General features: G+C 32.1%; 1 protein-coding gene across 1 annotated transcript in view; it reads left to right on the top strand.

Annotated features, from left to right (window-relative positions):
- Positions 1-17,500, top strand: part of LOC115221997 (collagen alpha-1(IV) chain) — a 185,831-nt gene that overhangs the window by 158,874 nt on the left and 9,457 nt on the right. Inside the window, exons 26-34 of the mRNA XM_029792104.2 lie at positions 1,594-1,752; positions 3,145-3,240; positions 4,383-4,472; positions 4,934-5,067; positions 8,156-8,453; positions 9,339-9,377; positions 12,164-12,337; positions 13,129-13,262; positions 16,708-16,852. Of these exons, the coding sequence (XP_029647964.1) occupies positions 1,594-1,752; positions 3,145-3,240; positions 4,383-4,472; positions 4,934-5,067; positions 8,156-8,453; positions 9,339-9,377; positions 12,164-12,337; positions 13,129-13,262; positions 16,708-16,852 (1,269 nt within the window). The remainder of the gene's footprint in view (positions 1-1,593; positions 1,753-3,144; positions 3,241-4,382; positions 4,473-4,933; positions 5,068-8,155; positions 8,454-9,338; positions 9,378-12,163; positions 12,338-13,128; positions 13,263-16,707; positions 16,853-17,500) is intronic.

Genomic DNA, 17,500 nt, shown 5'->3' with positions numbered 1-17,500 from the left:
CCACCCTTAATTTAATTTTATTAGAAGGCGACCCCACGTAAATTGCATTTAGATTATAACTATTCATATTAATATTATAATTAATCAAAATCACTACACATTTATATACTACATCATCCAAATTACATTTATTTTCAATTTACATTTTGTCTTATCTCTACATGTACAATTAATTATATTCTGGTCTTTATTATTATTGAAATAATTATTTAATTTGTTACTGTAAAACTTATTAAGCTTAAATCTATTAAAAGAAATAATGTTACCAACATTATTAGTAGTAGAATAACCAACTCCAAAATTATTACTAGAAAAATGTCATATTTTTTATTATCTATAATGTATACTTAAATTAGTTTCAATATCTCTTTAATAATGTTTGTTTTAACTTGAGCCCCATAAGTAGTAATTAACCAAATTTTGTTCTCATTATTAACATTATTTTTATTTATTATATTGTTATATTTATTATTATCATTAGCCTGGAATAGTTTTCTTCTTGGAAATGAATGGACAGTCTTGCAATTTTTTTCAACACAATCCAGTTTCATCTACATTAAAAATCTGTTCAAGAAGAAACCTGTTTTCTTCGATGCTTTTCTTCAATGCATAAGGAAATTCCATTGCTGCTTGTTCATCAGCTGATATATATATATCATACATTATATATATATGTATATGTATATATTATTATTATATGTGTATATTGTATATCATATATATTATAATATATATATATTATATATGTATTATATATTATATATATATATTATATATGTATTATATATTATATATGTATTATATATTATTATATGTATTATATATTATATATATATATTATATATGTATATATATTATATATATATATTATATGTATTATATATTATATATATATATATATTATATATGTATTATGTATTATGTATTATATATATTATATATATTATATATGTATTATATATCATATATATATATTATATATGTATTATATATTATATATGTATTATATATTATATATGTATTATATATTATATATATATATTATATATGTATTATATATTATATATATGTATTATATATTATATATATTATATATGTATTATATATTATATATATATATATTATATGTATTATATATTATATGTATATATTATATATGTTATATATTATATGTATATATTATATATGTATTATATATTATATATATATATCATATATGTATTATATTATATATATATATATTATATATGTATTATATATTATATATATATATTATATATGTATATTATATATATGTATATATTATATATGTATTATATATTATATAAATATATGTATATTATATATATGAATTTATTATATATATATTATATTATATATATTATATATGTATTATATTTTATATATATATATATATTATATATTATATATATTAAATATTATATATATTATATATATTATATATATATATATATATATATATATATATATATATATATAATGCACACACATGCATATGTATATTCTATATATATTAGTAGTAATGCTGGTTTACTTCCACTTTTACTCTTGTATGCAATTTGGTTTATTTAGGTGAACGTGGAAATGATGGATTACCAGGTGCTAATGGACGTGATGGTAAAAATGGATATGATGGTAGACGTGGAGACCCTGGTTTCCCTGGTGATGAAGGTGCCAGAGGAGAAGCAGGTTTACAGTATGCTGCAGAAAAAGGAGACCATGGATTCCCAGGTCTGTATTTTATTTATAGTTGTCACCACATTATGTTAGTTATGTTCTTTAGTAGTGATAGTAATGAATTGTTATTGGTCTGTGGAATATGGTAAGGAAAAATTTGCCAAAATTCACAGAAGGCCACCAAATACTTATAGTTTTAAATTCTTTATAAGACTGTTTTGACTTTATATCATGTGGAAACTCACTTGATAGTGACTTTTTATAAATGGCATATGCAGCAACTGGTGGTGTTGAATATTTATCATAGCCAAACTTATGATAACATAATAATAATGAGCTTATTGTATACAGTGCTCAGTTGCACTACAACTCATCAGGAAAAGTAGCCAAAACTGCATGAACTGTTCACAGAATATGCACAAGAAGTGAACAGTGAAATGTCTTTAAAAAAATAGGAAGAAGAAATAATGGGTGGAGGTGTACTGTTGGTGAATTTCAGGAAGCATGGCAGTTTTGAAGGAGAAAGTGCCTTGATAGCTAACAACTGATGGAGGTAATTTATTCCATGCTTCACCAATTCTGAGCATGAAAAATGTTTCAAAAAGTCATTGGTGGTGTGTTGCTTTTGATTTCGTAGTTTTTAAATCAATGTTTACAGCAATATGGGTAGTTAATATTTAAATTTCATAAAGCTATAATGTTTATAGACAATATATGAAAATATTAAGGGTTTTCTAAGTTAAACACTAAAATTTGAAATTAAAATAATATTTTGACAATATAATGTATTTACATTTAGTATTAATTTTATTTTGTATAATTTTTCTCTGATCGTATGAAAAATGCCACATGATGGAACTGACTACAGGGTTTCTCAAGGATTTATGAAATGCTTCAAATTACTGTGGCAGAAATATTGAAACCTGAATTATAATTAAAACACAGAATATGCCAGTGAAGAAAAAAATATATGAAACCTGAAAAATAATTATATATCTTTTTAATTAGATAGGTAAAGTTAGAAAATAGCATGTGGATGTTCATCTTGAGATTTTACAGTTTAAGATCGATTATATATATATATATATATATATATATATATGGATCAAAACAGTTTGATTCCAATTCATTGGCCAATCTTCAGTCATTTTGAATTTGAATGCTTATATTGAGTGTTCTTCTTTTGTTTGTCTTTCACTCATATATATATATATATATCTTCAAATAGATTCTTGCAAAAAAATTTCCAGCTTTACAGACAAAAATCAACAGAATAAAAGGATTCATTTTTATGCACAGAAGAGTGCCTCAAGCAGCATTTGAACAAAATTCTTCACTTCATATCAAAATTGCTTTGACTATTTCTTAAACTATATATATAAATAAAATAAGTGAGATGTAATTTTGATTGCATTTAACTATGTTAAATAATATTTTCAATTATAGGAGCTGATGGTTTACCTGGAGCTAATGGTCTGGATGGCTTGAATGGACTTATAGGAAGGAAAGGAGAACCAGGAGATATAACTAGAAGTAGGAAAGGTACAGGAGTTGCAGTTCTTTTTCCTTATTATTATATTGCAGAGCTGTGTTAAATGCTACTTCTAATTCATAACATATGTGACTTATACATTAATGTAATGTTTTAATAATAAAAAAATACTTTATGTAGTTTATAACTATATCATTTAGAAGAATTCATGCATTAAAGACTAGAAAACCAAGTCATTACAACACGGTTTTCATGGTAGTAAAATATTTGTTTATGTCCTAACCCGGTATTCTTTACACAATTGTTAACAGTACATTTTATTAAAATTTTGTTTTGAAAGGGAACACAGAAAACTAACCAGTATTTTATGCTTTATATAATGTATATAATGTATATGTGTTCCAGTAAGGTGATCAGCATTATAATGTAAGTTGGTTGGCCTTATCATATAATGGAATGCATTCAAGTTACTTCATCAGCATTATTAACAAAAATATAGCAAAGAAAGTTGCAGGCCCTTATATACACCAGTATACAAATAAGTACTGACCCCAAGATTTTTGATGGATGCCTGTGGGAGTATTTGGTGGAAGATCACCCAACTTCCCACACCATAAAGTAGACCCAGGAGCACTAAGGGCAGAAGGGGCATGTGTCTGCAAGCAAACATACCATAGAATCCATTCCAATAAAACTCACAGCAAAGGCATTCCTGCAAGGATAGAGAGAGTACAAGATTTTGGATATCTCACTTTATTTTGTCTAAGGAAACTTTTGCAAAGATACCATCTTACCCAACATTTTCAAATCCATTTATAATCACTTTCTTCATTGGCAATTTCTTTGTAGCATGTATAAATGGAATCATTTTCAAATATTATCTTCAAACACTGAGTGATTTATTCGTAATGTAGTCTCTGAAGAACTTCCTTGTTGCACCAATTCACAAGCCTTAATACCCCATCAGTTCAAAATATTCACTTATAACGATAATAGTTCCTAATTAAGCAACACATGTTACATCAATACGTTCACAAGAACCTGTAACAAATATTAAAACAAGAATTTGACTACCAAGCAATATTTAGCAAACCATAGACATCATGTCTTCTTTAAAGAAAAGGGTATCAATACTTTTGTATTCATTAACAATCTGAACATTAACAATATTCTCATATGTATTTCATTTCAGGTGACCCTGGTGAGACTGGCCTTCCTGGTTTGCCTGGTTTACAAGGAGCAAGTGGTACAAAAGGATATCCAGGAGAAATTGGACTTGTGGGTAAGTAGTTTTATTTATTCTTTACTTTTTTAAATTTTCAAAAAAAAAGTAATTTTCACAGAGATAAAACAAAATTCATGATGCACAGATCCTTTATTCTATGCAATACATAATATATTAATTATGTAATTAGGTTTTCACGTTTTAAATAGAACTGTTATAGCCTTTTAATACAATCCTACTAATACTGGTTTATTATAGCATTGTGATATTTACTTCTATACAAATTGTTAGCTATTTTTTTTCATTTTATCTTATGTTGTTATATTGTGCATATTCTAAATCACATCTTTGAGTTTCCTAGCATTGCTGTATGTTGTAATACTGGAATGTTATAAATTGTAATGTTATATATTTGAACAATATATAATTGATAAGATGATTATACATGCAGAGATAAGGAAAGAAAGAGGGAAAGCAATACCAAAGACAGCAATGTAAATAGCAATCTTTATATTTAGGTCTGGATGGTATAAATGGAGAAGATGGTCTTCCTGGCCCAGCTGGATTGCCCGGCAGAAGTGGTGCCATGGGTAAAAAAGGCAGCAGAGGAAGACGCGGAGGACAAGGAAGAGATGGTTTCCCTGGAGCTCCAGTGGGTGACATCTTTGATTATCAAGACTGTTTTTGTTTTAATTTTACTTTTGGCTCTTATGACAGGCATATTTTTTATTTAATATTAATGTCTTAATATTAATGAAGTTTATAAAATAGTCATTCTTAACAATCTAAAAAGATTATTCTTCTGACTATCAAAAGAGAAAACAATTTTATTGGTTTAAGTTTTCTTCTGAATGATTGGAGTGATATTTATTCTGGTGTGAAATTGGTTTCTAGATATAAATATTGTAAATTTCTATTTCAATACAGAAATGTAGCAAATATATATTATTTCTTTATTGAAACAGAAGTTTATAACACCTGGATTTAGGTAAAAAAGTTTCATCCCAAGAAGTTAACCAGAAGAGAAGTACAATTTATAAAATTGTTTTCTCATATGCTGGTCACAAAAATATTTTTCAAAAATTGTAAAAGATGGCTATTTTATAAACTTCACTAATAATAAGGCATCACAAAACATCACAAAACATCTAACAGGTACCAAAAATGCCTTTACAAGTGATAAACAATATGTTCATACATATATAAGGAGATACACAAACACATATAAGTTTAGATTCATAGGTCAAAACATGCAGATCCATACATTCAATGATGTCCACAAACATATACTAATAATGTGTGCAACTACATTGATGACTACTGAGATGGAATTGTCAAAATTTCTGTAAATGTGTCTTGTTTCAGGGTGAGAAAGTTGCTTTTTAGTATTGGTGAGCAACTGAAAAAAGAAAAAGAACAAAAAACAGTTTTATATATATGCATACAGAAACACATTTACACATTTATGTATGTGCACACACACACACACACATGCGCGTGCACGCAAACACACACACACATATATGAACATATACATGCATCCACATCCATACTCATATGCTCATACATACACACATACACAATAATATATATACAGGAGAATACACATACATGCACACACAAACTGACTCACATCCTCCAACTAATATTGATTACAGTGTTGCTTAATTGATACAGTGAAGATTGGTAAAACATTTAAAAAATAATTTCATTTGAGCTTCCAGGAATGAGTGTATACATGCAATCATATATATTCATATAGCACACACATACACACACACAAATTAATCACACCAGCCCGTGTACTAAAGATATAGGCATACCCATTACATGACTGCAAGTATATCCATAAGCTTATATATGTGCATGCTTTAATTCACATGTTTATGAACACTGGAACTGTCAAACTCAGAGAAAGAAGTTTTGACACTTTACAAAAAATAAGTTGAATAAATTTCAAATACAAACATCCATAAATAGTTGTATACATATATATTTGTATGTATACGATTTGATAGAAATGAGTGTGAAATATATTTTAATCCTAACCGGTCATATCTGGCTCAAATATTCTCACTATGATCAAATCAACCAGATCTGGCCCCTCACACCTATCCTACAATGTCACTCTAGAAAGACAATGAAATCTCAAAGTTACAAGATAATGCATGATTAATTCCAAACAATGTGAATAAATATGCATTATATTTGACAGAGTAATGCTAAAGGATTGAAACAATTTAAACCACAGTTTGACTATAACTTCTCCAATTTCTATTAGCTGTCATTAAACAATGGCCCATTTTTTATGAGGATAGAGAAAAAGACCAATCACTCTGAGGGTATCAATGAAGATACATTGGGCTCTCAGTACCTACTTGTTGTCACTCTCATATGGCACTAAGGCCCAAACCTGTAGTGCTTGTGGTATTCAAGTAACTGATCATGTGAAACTCAAATATCATGAAAAAACAAATATAAAAAACAAAACAAAAACAAAACAACACAGAAGAAAGCTTCCATAGTTGTTCAAATACCTGTGCTGGAATTTGTTTCTTTGTTTTAAACCTGTCTTTGTTTAATAGAATAATTCAAATAATTTGAAAAGAGAGATAACATACACATGTATCTAGATATATGTATATACACAAATACACATACACACATGCACACAAGTTCACATTATTGGCACTAATTAGGACTGGTTTATCAGGATTCAAAAATAGTAATGTAAGAAATCAGTCAATAAAAGAGTCTTCGTAGTCATTCTCTCTGCTTGAAATAGCTGTGAAATTTTCCTCAGAACACACTCTACAGCCTTAGAAAAGAAGTATATTGAATAATGTGAGCCTGGAAGTACTATATATTATTCAATGGGCACATTCTGTTTTATGAAACAGTGTGATGTGATATGAGGATGAATTGGATGCTATTTCTAACATGACAGGTACAGCATAAAAGTTCCCTCATTGATTTACAAACATTTTGCTGTAGTTTAATCTTAGTTGAGTTTCTGTTTCTATGCAAAAAAAAGGTTCTAGGATTTCTGATATAAAATTAGTATGAATCATCACCTATTGGGGAATAATTTTAAGCCAGAATGCAAACAGTTAAATCTGAGTGTATGTTTGCATGTATGACAGGGTCCTGAAAAGTTCCTGGCTTTAACCCTTTTGTTACCATATTTTTTTGAGATGCTATGTGTTTCTTTCAATTAATTCTAAATATAACAAAGAATTTAGTAAAATAACTTAGTTATCATTAAGCTGGTGATAGGGACATAAATTGTGACTAAGATTTAGTGGAAAATTTCAATTCAGAACTTTTGAAAACAAGACATTTGTACTACAAAGCCAGATGTGGTTTCAGCCGGGTTGGCATCAAAAGGATTATGGGTAATGCAAAAGGCTAGGCTGGAGTCTCACTCTTCTGAGTTCTTTTACATGGCTTAGCAAAAAAATGAAGGACTGCTACAATAGGTGTATGAATCTGAGAGTGGAATATATTGAATGAAATCATAATTAACTGATCCTCCTGTATTTTCTTTTACCTAAAGCCAGCACCTTCTTGTACATTTGTAAATTTGTACACCACATGTATATGTGGTGTATGTTATTCATATGTATATGTGGGTATATTTGAAAATGTGAATGTGTTAGCAAATATGTGCTTTTATTCCATTCAGTTGTCTTTCTTACTAAGAATGATATTATTCACACTTAAAAATGTATTACTTCTAGGGAGATGATGGATTTAACGGACTACAAGGACTTAAAGGTGCTTATGGTGACCCAGGTTCAGATGGTGTCCCTGGAGTTCCAGGACGGAAAGGTGAAATTGGTAATCCTGGTAGGGATGGGTACCCTGCATCTCCTGGTAATCCTGGATATGATGGAGAGCCGGGTCTCCCTGGCCTCCCTGGTGTCGATGGACCATCAGGTGAAAAAGGAGACCGAGGTACTGTTGGTCTAAGTGGTCTGAAAGGTGAACAAGGAGAACCTGGTTTCCCAGGTCCTGATGGTCTTGATGGTTTGGATGGTAAGTTCAGTTTTTAGTTGCTTACTGATACATATGTTTGTTTGTTTTGTGTGTGTGTATAATGTGTATTTGTGTGTGTATAATGTGTGTTTATGTGTGCGTGTGTTTTCATTATCATCATTTAGTGTCCGTTTTCAATGTTGACACAGGTTAGATGGTCTGACTGGAACTGGTAAGCCAGGGAGCAGTTCCAATCTGGTTTGGCTTGGTTTCTATGGCTGGATGCCCTTCTTAATGCCAATCTCTCCCCAGAGTGTACTGGGTGCCTTTTACATTTCACTGGCATAGGTGCCTTTTATCTGTCATTAGTACTGGCCACAACTACAATTTCACTTAGATTGACATATCTTCTCAAGTACAGCAAATTGCCAGAAGTCTTGGTCACTTGTCATCATTTGATATGCTATAACTAAATGGGATCTTAGCAATTGCTTAAATTTTATGCTATGGTAAAACATCTTACATCACTTGGCACAAACAGTATATATATCTTATTAAATTTCATCAGACACTGATATTACAATGTTGCTTATTTTTTGTTACCTTGTGAAATACTTGCCAAACACTTTTCTCAAGTTTTTGTACAGTGACAAAATAGTTTTGGTGTTCAAATCATTTGTATTATTTTATAATTTCTTTAGTTGGTTCTAAATTTTTCATTGTTGTTTTTTTCATCCAAGAAATTGATTTGCAAGTGAATTTCGTTTTTCATTTGCTGTATTGTGATCAATAACAATGTTATTGATTCTGGTGATTCGTCAACTTTTGTATTGATCTTAATGATGTTTTTAATTTTATGGAAAATATCACCAAGTAAAATGTTTGCTCATTCTTTGTTAATCTTAACAAAAATATGTCATTAATATTTACTTTTGTTTCTTTCAGGACCGCCTGGTGAAAGAGGTGATGGATTGAGTAATGTTCGTAAGTAGATTAAATTGTTGATACACATTCAATAAAAGTTTGAATAAAATCTTTTAGTTGAGAAGCTGGAGAATGTTACGTTACAACTAGATTATCAGCAACAAAATGTAATTTTTCCTATTAAGATCTTCCATGTTTTACGAGCAATTAAATAACTTTGGCTTGTAGTAAAAGTCACAGGAAATTAAGTATGTGTATATACAAGAACATGTGCTTGTCTGTTTATATGTATTTATATTTGTACTGTAAAACATGATACATTTTGAGTGTGTGTGTACATACATCAGTGGTTCTCATCCATTGTCCACATAGCTCCTTCGGGTCCATTATTAGATTTTTGGGGTCCACACAAGCAAAATTGTAGACTGGGGATCCACAATAGAATATTAAGTGTCTATAAAATAATTTTGCTTTAAGTCTTTTTATTGCAAGAAACAGCAAGGTTTCTTTCTCTAATGTTTTGCATGGCTCAAATTGCCAAAGTGAATGTGTGAAAACAAAATCGTAATTTTGAAGGAAGAATCTGTAAAATTCGTTTTTAAACATTAAATAAATCATCATCATCATCATCATCATTTAGCGTCCCCTTTCCATGCTAGCATGGGTTCGACGGTTCAACTGGGGTCTGTGAAGCCAGAAGGCTGCATCAGGCCCAGTCTGATCTGGCAGTGTTTCTATGGCTGGATGCCCTTCCTAACGCCAACCACTCCGTGAGTGTAGTGGGTGCTTTTTACGTGCCGCCCGCACAGGTGCCAGACGGAGCTGGCAAACGGCCATGGACGGATGGTGCTTTTTACGTGCCACCGGCATGGGGGCCAGGCGAGGCTGGCAACGGCCATGAACGGATGGTGCTACGTGCCACCGGCACGGGGGCCAGGCGAGGCTGGCAATGGCCACAAATGGATGGTGCTTTTTACGTGCCACCGGCACGGAGGCCAGTCGGGGCAGCGTTGGCAATGGCCATGATCGGATGGTTCGCTTACTTGTCACCGGCACTGGTATCACAGCTGCAATTTCCATTGATGTTGATCGACTTCGATTTTGGTTCTGCTTTCTGATATCTGATTTAATTTATTTTGATTTTGATTTTGATTTTTTTGATTTTCACTTGCCTCAATGGGTCTTCACAAGTGGAGTTCTGTGTCCCAAGAAGGAAAGGTATGTATAAGTCGACTGGCTACATACCAGGTAGAGGCCACAGGTTATGGTCTCACTAGTCTTGCCGGGTCTTCTCATGCACAGCATACTTCCATAGGTCTCGGTCTCTAGTCATTTCCTAAAGTTCGGAGTTTATGCTTCACCACCTTGTCCCAGGTTTTCCTGGGTCTACCTCTTCCACAGGTTCCCTCAACTGCTAGGGTGTGGCACTTTTGCACACAACTATCTTCAGCCATTCTCGTCACATGACCATACCAGCGCAAACGTCTCTCTTGCACACCACAACTGATGCTTCTTAGGTCCAACTTTTCTCTCAAGGTACTTACACTCTGTCGATTATGAACACTGACATTACACATCCATTGGAGCATACTGGCTTCATTTCTTGTGAGCTTACGCATATCCTCAGCAGTCACAGCCCATGTTTCACACCATGTAGCATGGCTGTACGTACACATGCATCATACAGTCTGCCTTTTACTCTGAGCGAGCGGCCTTTTGTCACCAGCAGGGGTAAGAGCTCTCTAAACTTTGCCCAGGCTATACTTACTCTAGCAGTTACACTTTCAGCACACCCACCCCCGCTACTGACTTGGTCACCTAGGTAGCGGAAGCTATCAACTACTTCTAGTTTTTCTCCCTGGAACGTGGTAGAAGTTGGTCTCTGCACATTTTCAGTGTTTATTGCTCCTGAGCATCTGCCACAGACAAAAACTATTTTCCTAGTTAGCCTTCCTTTGACATTGCTACACCTCTTATGTGTCCATAGCTTACACTTGGTGCACCTAATAGAGTTTCTACCTACGCCTTTTTTACAGATCGAGCAGGGCCATCTACCTGAAGGCGTTTGTGATTGGTCTACCTTCCTACTTATTAGGACTTTGGTTTTGGCTAGGTTGACTCTAAGGCCCTTCGATTCTAAACCTTGCTTCCACACCTGAAACGTCTCCTCCAGTTCTGATAGTGACTCAGCAATTAGAGCAAGGTCGGCTTAAAATAATAATCAGAGGGGTTTATAGGTAAAAAATGGTTGAGAACCTCTGATATACACACTTGAGAGTGGGCATAATGCATGACAGATACAATAGATATGTATGCACATATATATATTTTGTGAGGACACATATGAGCTGAAAATGATTAATGTATATCTTTGTAGTTATAGTACAGAATATACAATATGCTTAAGCAATTCATTTTGATTGTACATCACTTAATTCAACCTGAACCAACTGCTATAGTGACAGTGTTTCTTGTTTAAAACAGCCATGCCTAGTTATCGTGATATATTACCTTTGTTAGCAGGAAAGCACCTGCAAATTACACAGGCACATTTTTATTTGTTCCATCATTTCAGCACTTCTGTATGAGTACATTTTATATGAACACCTTAATGCTAATTATGTTATAAATACTGGGCAGTTTGATGTTATGAATGGTGAGTTTAGATGTATACATAAGAAAATTATGTAGTATGATGTATTATATGCAATGCATTACATATAGTACATTGATTTATATATATATACATGCAAGTCTTTATGATAATATTAATTTCTGTAAAAAATTTCAGTCTAAATTCATTTTACTATCTCACATTATCAGAAATAATTCTCTATTATTTGTAGAAGCTCCTGATCATGGAAATCCTGGTGATCCCGGCAGGAGAGGTGAAGCAGGTAATGCTGGTACTCCAGGTCAGAATGGATCAAATGGCTTCAAAGGAGAACAAGGACTTCCAGGTACTTCTCTTGATGGTTACCCAGGTGTTCGAGGAGATGATGGTCTACCAGGATTGCCCGGTAAGGTTTCATCTTATTTTATTATTCTCTGTTTAAATTATAATTATAAGTTTTCAGCTATCATCTGATTTCTGGACCAAGTAAAAATTTTTTGGATAATCTTTATAAAGTGAAATAAACAAAGATATGTCTAACTGATAAGGTATGAAGGGCAAGCAAAAGTATTAATGCAAAATTAATATTATATGTAATATTGGCTTGTAATATCTAGTGAATATTTGCTTTTTTTTCAAGGAAATTCATCACAAAAGTAAAAATGAAAATTTTAAATAGTTTATATTTTCATGCTTTTAGAAAGTGAAAGCAAAATAAAAATCTTTTTGAAATGATTTCTGTTACAAAATATGAAAGGGAAAAATAAAATTACAATAGATTATTGATCTAATTTGATATTTAATGATGGTTGCTTTAATTATCTGGATGTCATGGGAGTTACAACTGTTTTTCCATAGTAATAATAGCTGAGACATCAGACAGCAAAGCTTAGCTAATTTATTATATTTACTTTGGTGGTTTGTTTGTCTAAATTCAAATGTTGCTGGGATTGATTGCTCAATCATTTAATTCTGTTCAAGGAAACAAATAACATCAGTAAACTGATTTGCATAATAATCTCCTTTAAAAATTTGTCCTTGTCTGAGATATTATTGGAAAGAAAGAAAAAAGATTTATAGACATTATTTGACTTCAGTGAAGTTTGGCATCTAAAACAGACTTCAACATAAATAATTACTATCCTACAATTAACTGATGCAATAATTATAAAAGCTTTAATTTCTTATATGTTTTAGGTGATAATGGTTTGCCAGGTCGTGATGGTGTTCCTGGTTTACCTGGATTTCCAGGAGAACCAGGGGACAGGGGATACCCTGGATTGGCTGGAAATGATGGACTTCCAGGACTAACTGGAGACTTAGGAATACATGTAATACAAATGTTTCTACACTCCATTTAAAAATACTTGAATATTTTAAATAATTTGGGCAGCATTTCATTCCCCCTGAATTGATAATATTTCCTGCAGTTATATGTAATCCATTAATTCCTTATTGTCATATCATTACAACATAGTCTCCTTCTGCATCGGTAGCTGACCCCAAAATAGTTATGATGTTAATAAAGATGTTACTTGTAGCAAATATTGTTGAGTAGAAATAAACTGCTATTAAGCTAAATTCACTAATAGGCTTCAATTAACATCCGTTGTCATTTCTCTTCCCTTAGAATGCTTATGGTTTTGAGAGATGTATGAATGCCTTACAATTTATTTTTCTTCTCAACAATATGTGTGGGTGTATGTGTCTATGTGTGCATATGTATAGGTACATACACTCCCCATACCACACACACACACACACACACACACATATATATATCCATTTATGTAAACTCTTGCCCAAATTTATATATACATGTGTATGTGTGTGTGTGTATATATATATATATATATATATATATATATGACGTTATACGATGATGATGATGATATATATATATAAATAAACAGGGCTAATTGAACTATTTCTCTGTTGACTGAAAAGATAGATAATGAATAACTTTAATTGATTTTCGAATCTTATTGTATTCTCATCACATCTGTTTGATCAGTCCCAGAAAAACAAGCTATCACCCTGTTTATGTACTCAACAATTTCAGTAGCTTCAAGAAATTAGGGCTACTAATTTGCATACCATAAGTGTTTAACAAACTTTGAAATGTTGAGTGGGTGGTATTTTTAGATCTGAAGATATCTCAAACTCAGTGGTTGTGAAAATGTCTTTGAAGATGGAGCAAAAATAATTTTATAAGGAGGAAAAAAAAAATGGCCAGCATGCTGCTATGCAGGACTGAACTCTGTACCTCCCAAATTCTGACTGAACACTCTATCCTTTGACATAAATGGCCCCTGACAACAGATACTGTCTTTTATAATGCTAAATAATACGTTTTGGAATGAGAACATTTTTATAAACAAACATTGAAGCACTGAGTGGTTGGTACCTTTTAGACATGAAGAATTTGATTTTCCATAGCAGCTTCCTGGCCACTTGTTTCCATCTTATAAGGGTATTTTTACCCAATGTCTTAAGCTGTTTCACAGTCATTCTCCTGTGTTTGACATTTCTTCATATCTGAAAAATACCAACTACTTCATACTTTGGTGTTTGTTTATGAAAATGTTCTCAAACCAAAAGTCAGCTTTCCTTCTCAGGAACAGAAAATACACCAGCTCTAATCAATTGCTAGTTCTTTACAAAGCTCACTATGCCTAATAAAAGAATATTGTTACCATACTTGAAACAGTGATGCTGCACAAAAACATCCTAGACTGCGCTGGAAAGAAAACCATTTAACTGATTCACAATCATTTGCTCATCAACATATTAAAATCCACAAATTTACTGTTACCCTTCTCTCCCTGCTTCTTCTCTCTCTCCTACATGTGGCCTTATTGCTTAACAAAGAAACTGTAAACAAGTTAGTTACAAGCCACCACCACACAAGCCCAAGTGACACACTTGACTCTCTGCTTTTAATCACCTTTACTTTTTGCATCTTTCTCCAATATCCAATACAAACTACAATCCTTCCTCTTAATTTTAGTAACTTTCAGAAATTTCCTTTCACATGTGTTTCCTACAGATGCTAATTTACAGCTATCTGCTATACTGCTGACAAAAGTAAAGGGCACAGTACTTGATGTAAATAAGCTAAATGATTCCCTTTCCAGTCTCATCCCCACCATATATTCCAGGCCTTGACTTGGGAGTAAACACTTTTTTATCCCCATCCTTTTCCAAGGATTGACTTCAAAGGGAATTTTGTTGTCTTCGTTATCACAAGTCATACTTGAATGTTAACCACATTAAATGCATTTACTCAAACTAAATAATACTCTTAGTTTAAATCTTCTTCAAATTAAATAATAATCTTGAGATATAAAGCCTGTTTTTGCCAGTAACATTGCAGCTAAACTGAGACATTCAAATGTGTCTGGTCCAAGGACTAAATGAAATTCTTATATCATCATCTAATGTCTGCTTTTCATGCTGGCATGGGTTGTATGATTTGACAGGAGTTGATAAAGTCATCAGGTTCCATTGTCTCTATGGACATGGCTTCTATGGCTGGATGCCCTTCTTAACACTAACCATTTTACAGTGTGTCCTGGGTGCTTTTTGTGTGCACCAGCACCAGTGTTTTTTTACATGGCACCAGCACTGGTGTTTTGCTTGTAGCAAATGCAAAACCATAACTGACAAATGATACTTTATGCTGCTGGTCAATCTTCCTTGTGTCTTCCTGGTAACTATGAACAGCATTTTAATTCAATTTCTCTGCACCTGTGTGGGTTATATTGTTCCATTTTAATAGGCTTTATACATTAACATCATATTGCTTAATAACAGAATAACACTTAGAATATTTAGGGCAATGTATGTATGTATCATCATCATCATCATCATCATCGTTTAATGTCCGTTTTATAAGCATGTACACTAAAAAAAATTTGTAACTTAATCAAATTGTATTAAAGCAGCAGCCATTCACATAATAGTTGAATAATAGATAACAGATATACTCTGAGGTTTTGCTATTAATAGGTTAAACTATTTATTATATTAATACTGGAGAGATGAGACACTAATCCAACTGAATAAGAATATAACATCATCATTGCAATCTGTTGAACAAATCCTCAAACATGGAGCAGTTTATATTGACATTTTTATAAGAACAACATTTGTTCAGTACCATGACTATTTTCCAGTTGTGCCATGTCATAAATTTCAGAATTTAAAGCACTATGTAACAATAGCTGATATAAATGTTGGTTGGTTGCTTGGCTGGTTGATATCTACATTCAATCTTACATCATATAGAGAGATTGTAAAAAAAGAGTCCTAACATAAGAGGTGTTGGATGAATGGAGAGAATAAGAATCATAGAAACAAAGAGAGGGGGTGAGGGAGGGAGAGGAGGGAGGAGGGAAGAAGAAGTAAATTACAGAGTAGTTATGGAAGTAGTTATACAAATGAGAAATTTGTATTATTTAATTTGTGTTATTTAATTTGATTTATTTAATTGTAAAAGGCAATGAATATATTTCTTTTGAATATTAATATTCATTTCATTATTTTGTATATGCAACAAGAAATTTTGTTAAAGTTAAATTATAATTAGTATATGTATGCTATATTTTATGATATTACCCAAAGCAGCAAAAGTGTACTTCCAAAGTTACCTGTCATATGATAGTTAGTGTTTTACCATAAATGGAATTACTGTAATCTAATATAATTCATCTATACATTATTTTATGATTTTGATTTTGATTAAATGGTTTATCATATGTCTTCTTTCTATAGGGATACCCAGGTGTTGATGGATCACCTGGACGTCCAGGACCAAAAGGAAGCTCAGGATTCCCTGGTCCAGAGGGATTGAACGGACAGCCAGGAATAAATGGATTGACTGGTCTTCCTGGAACAGATGGATTACCTGGATTACCCGGTATATAAATTCATGTGGTTTTTTTTTTTTAAAGCAATCCGATATATAAAATAAATGGCTTTAATAATCTAAAGAACTTATGAAATAAATAGTCCAAAGGCCCTCTACTCAAGTGACTTGGAAGATGTAGCAGCCAAATTGTCTTCAGATCTCATGGTACTATCTTTAAAACAGAAAAGAACATTTTGCATCATTCATATATAAAAAAAAAAACACGCTAATGAGATGGTCAAAGTTCAGTCAGCAAAATTGGCCAGGCAGGATTCATATTCAAAATGAAAGTGATGGAACTAAATATTACAAGCCCAACAATACCTCTGTAGCAGTAGAAATAGTAATGGTTTAAAATTTTGGTACAAGGCTAGCAATTTATTTATTTTATCAACTCTGAGAGGATGAAAAGCAAAGTCAAACTTAGTGGAATTTGAACCCAGAATGAAAAAAATAGATGAAATGCTGCTAAGCATTTTGCCTGGTGTGCTAATGATTGCACCAGCTCACTGCCTTTAATCATCCTAATAATGATAATTATAATGATTATAATAATGCCTTCTAATTTTGGCACAAGGCCTGCAATTTTAGGGGGGATAGGGTAAGTCAATTACTATGACCCCACTAACAATTGTTTCTTTCTTTAGCCACAAGGGC

The sequence above is a fragment of the Octopus sinensis genome, linkage group LG19 (assembly GCF_006345805.1).
Source record: "Octopus sinensis linkage group LG19, ASM634580v1, whole genome shotgun sequence".
Lineage (NCBI taxonomy): Eukaryota > Metazoa > Mollusca > Cephalopoda > Octopoda > Octopodidae > Octopus > Octopus sinensis.
Note: the sequence above shows the minus strand (reverse complement) of the source record. Positions and strands in the feature narration are given on the sequence as shown.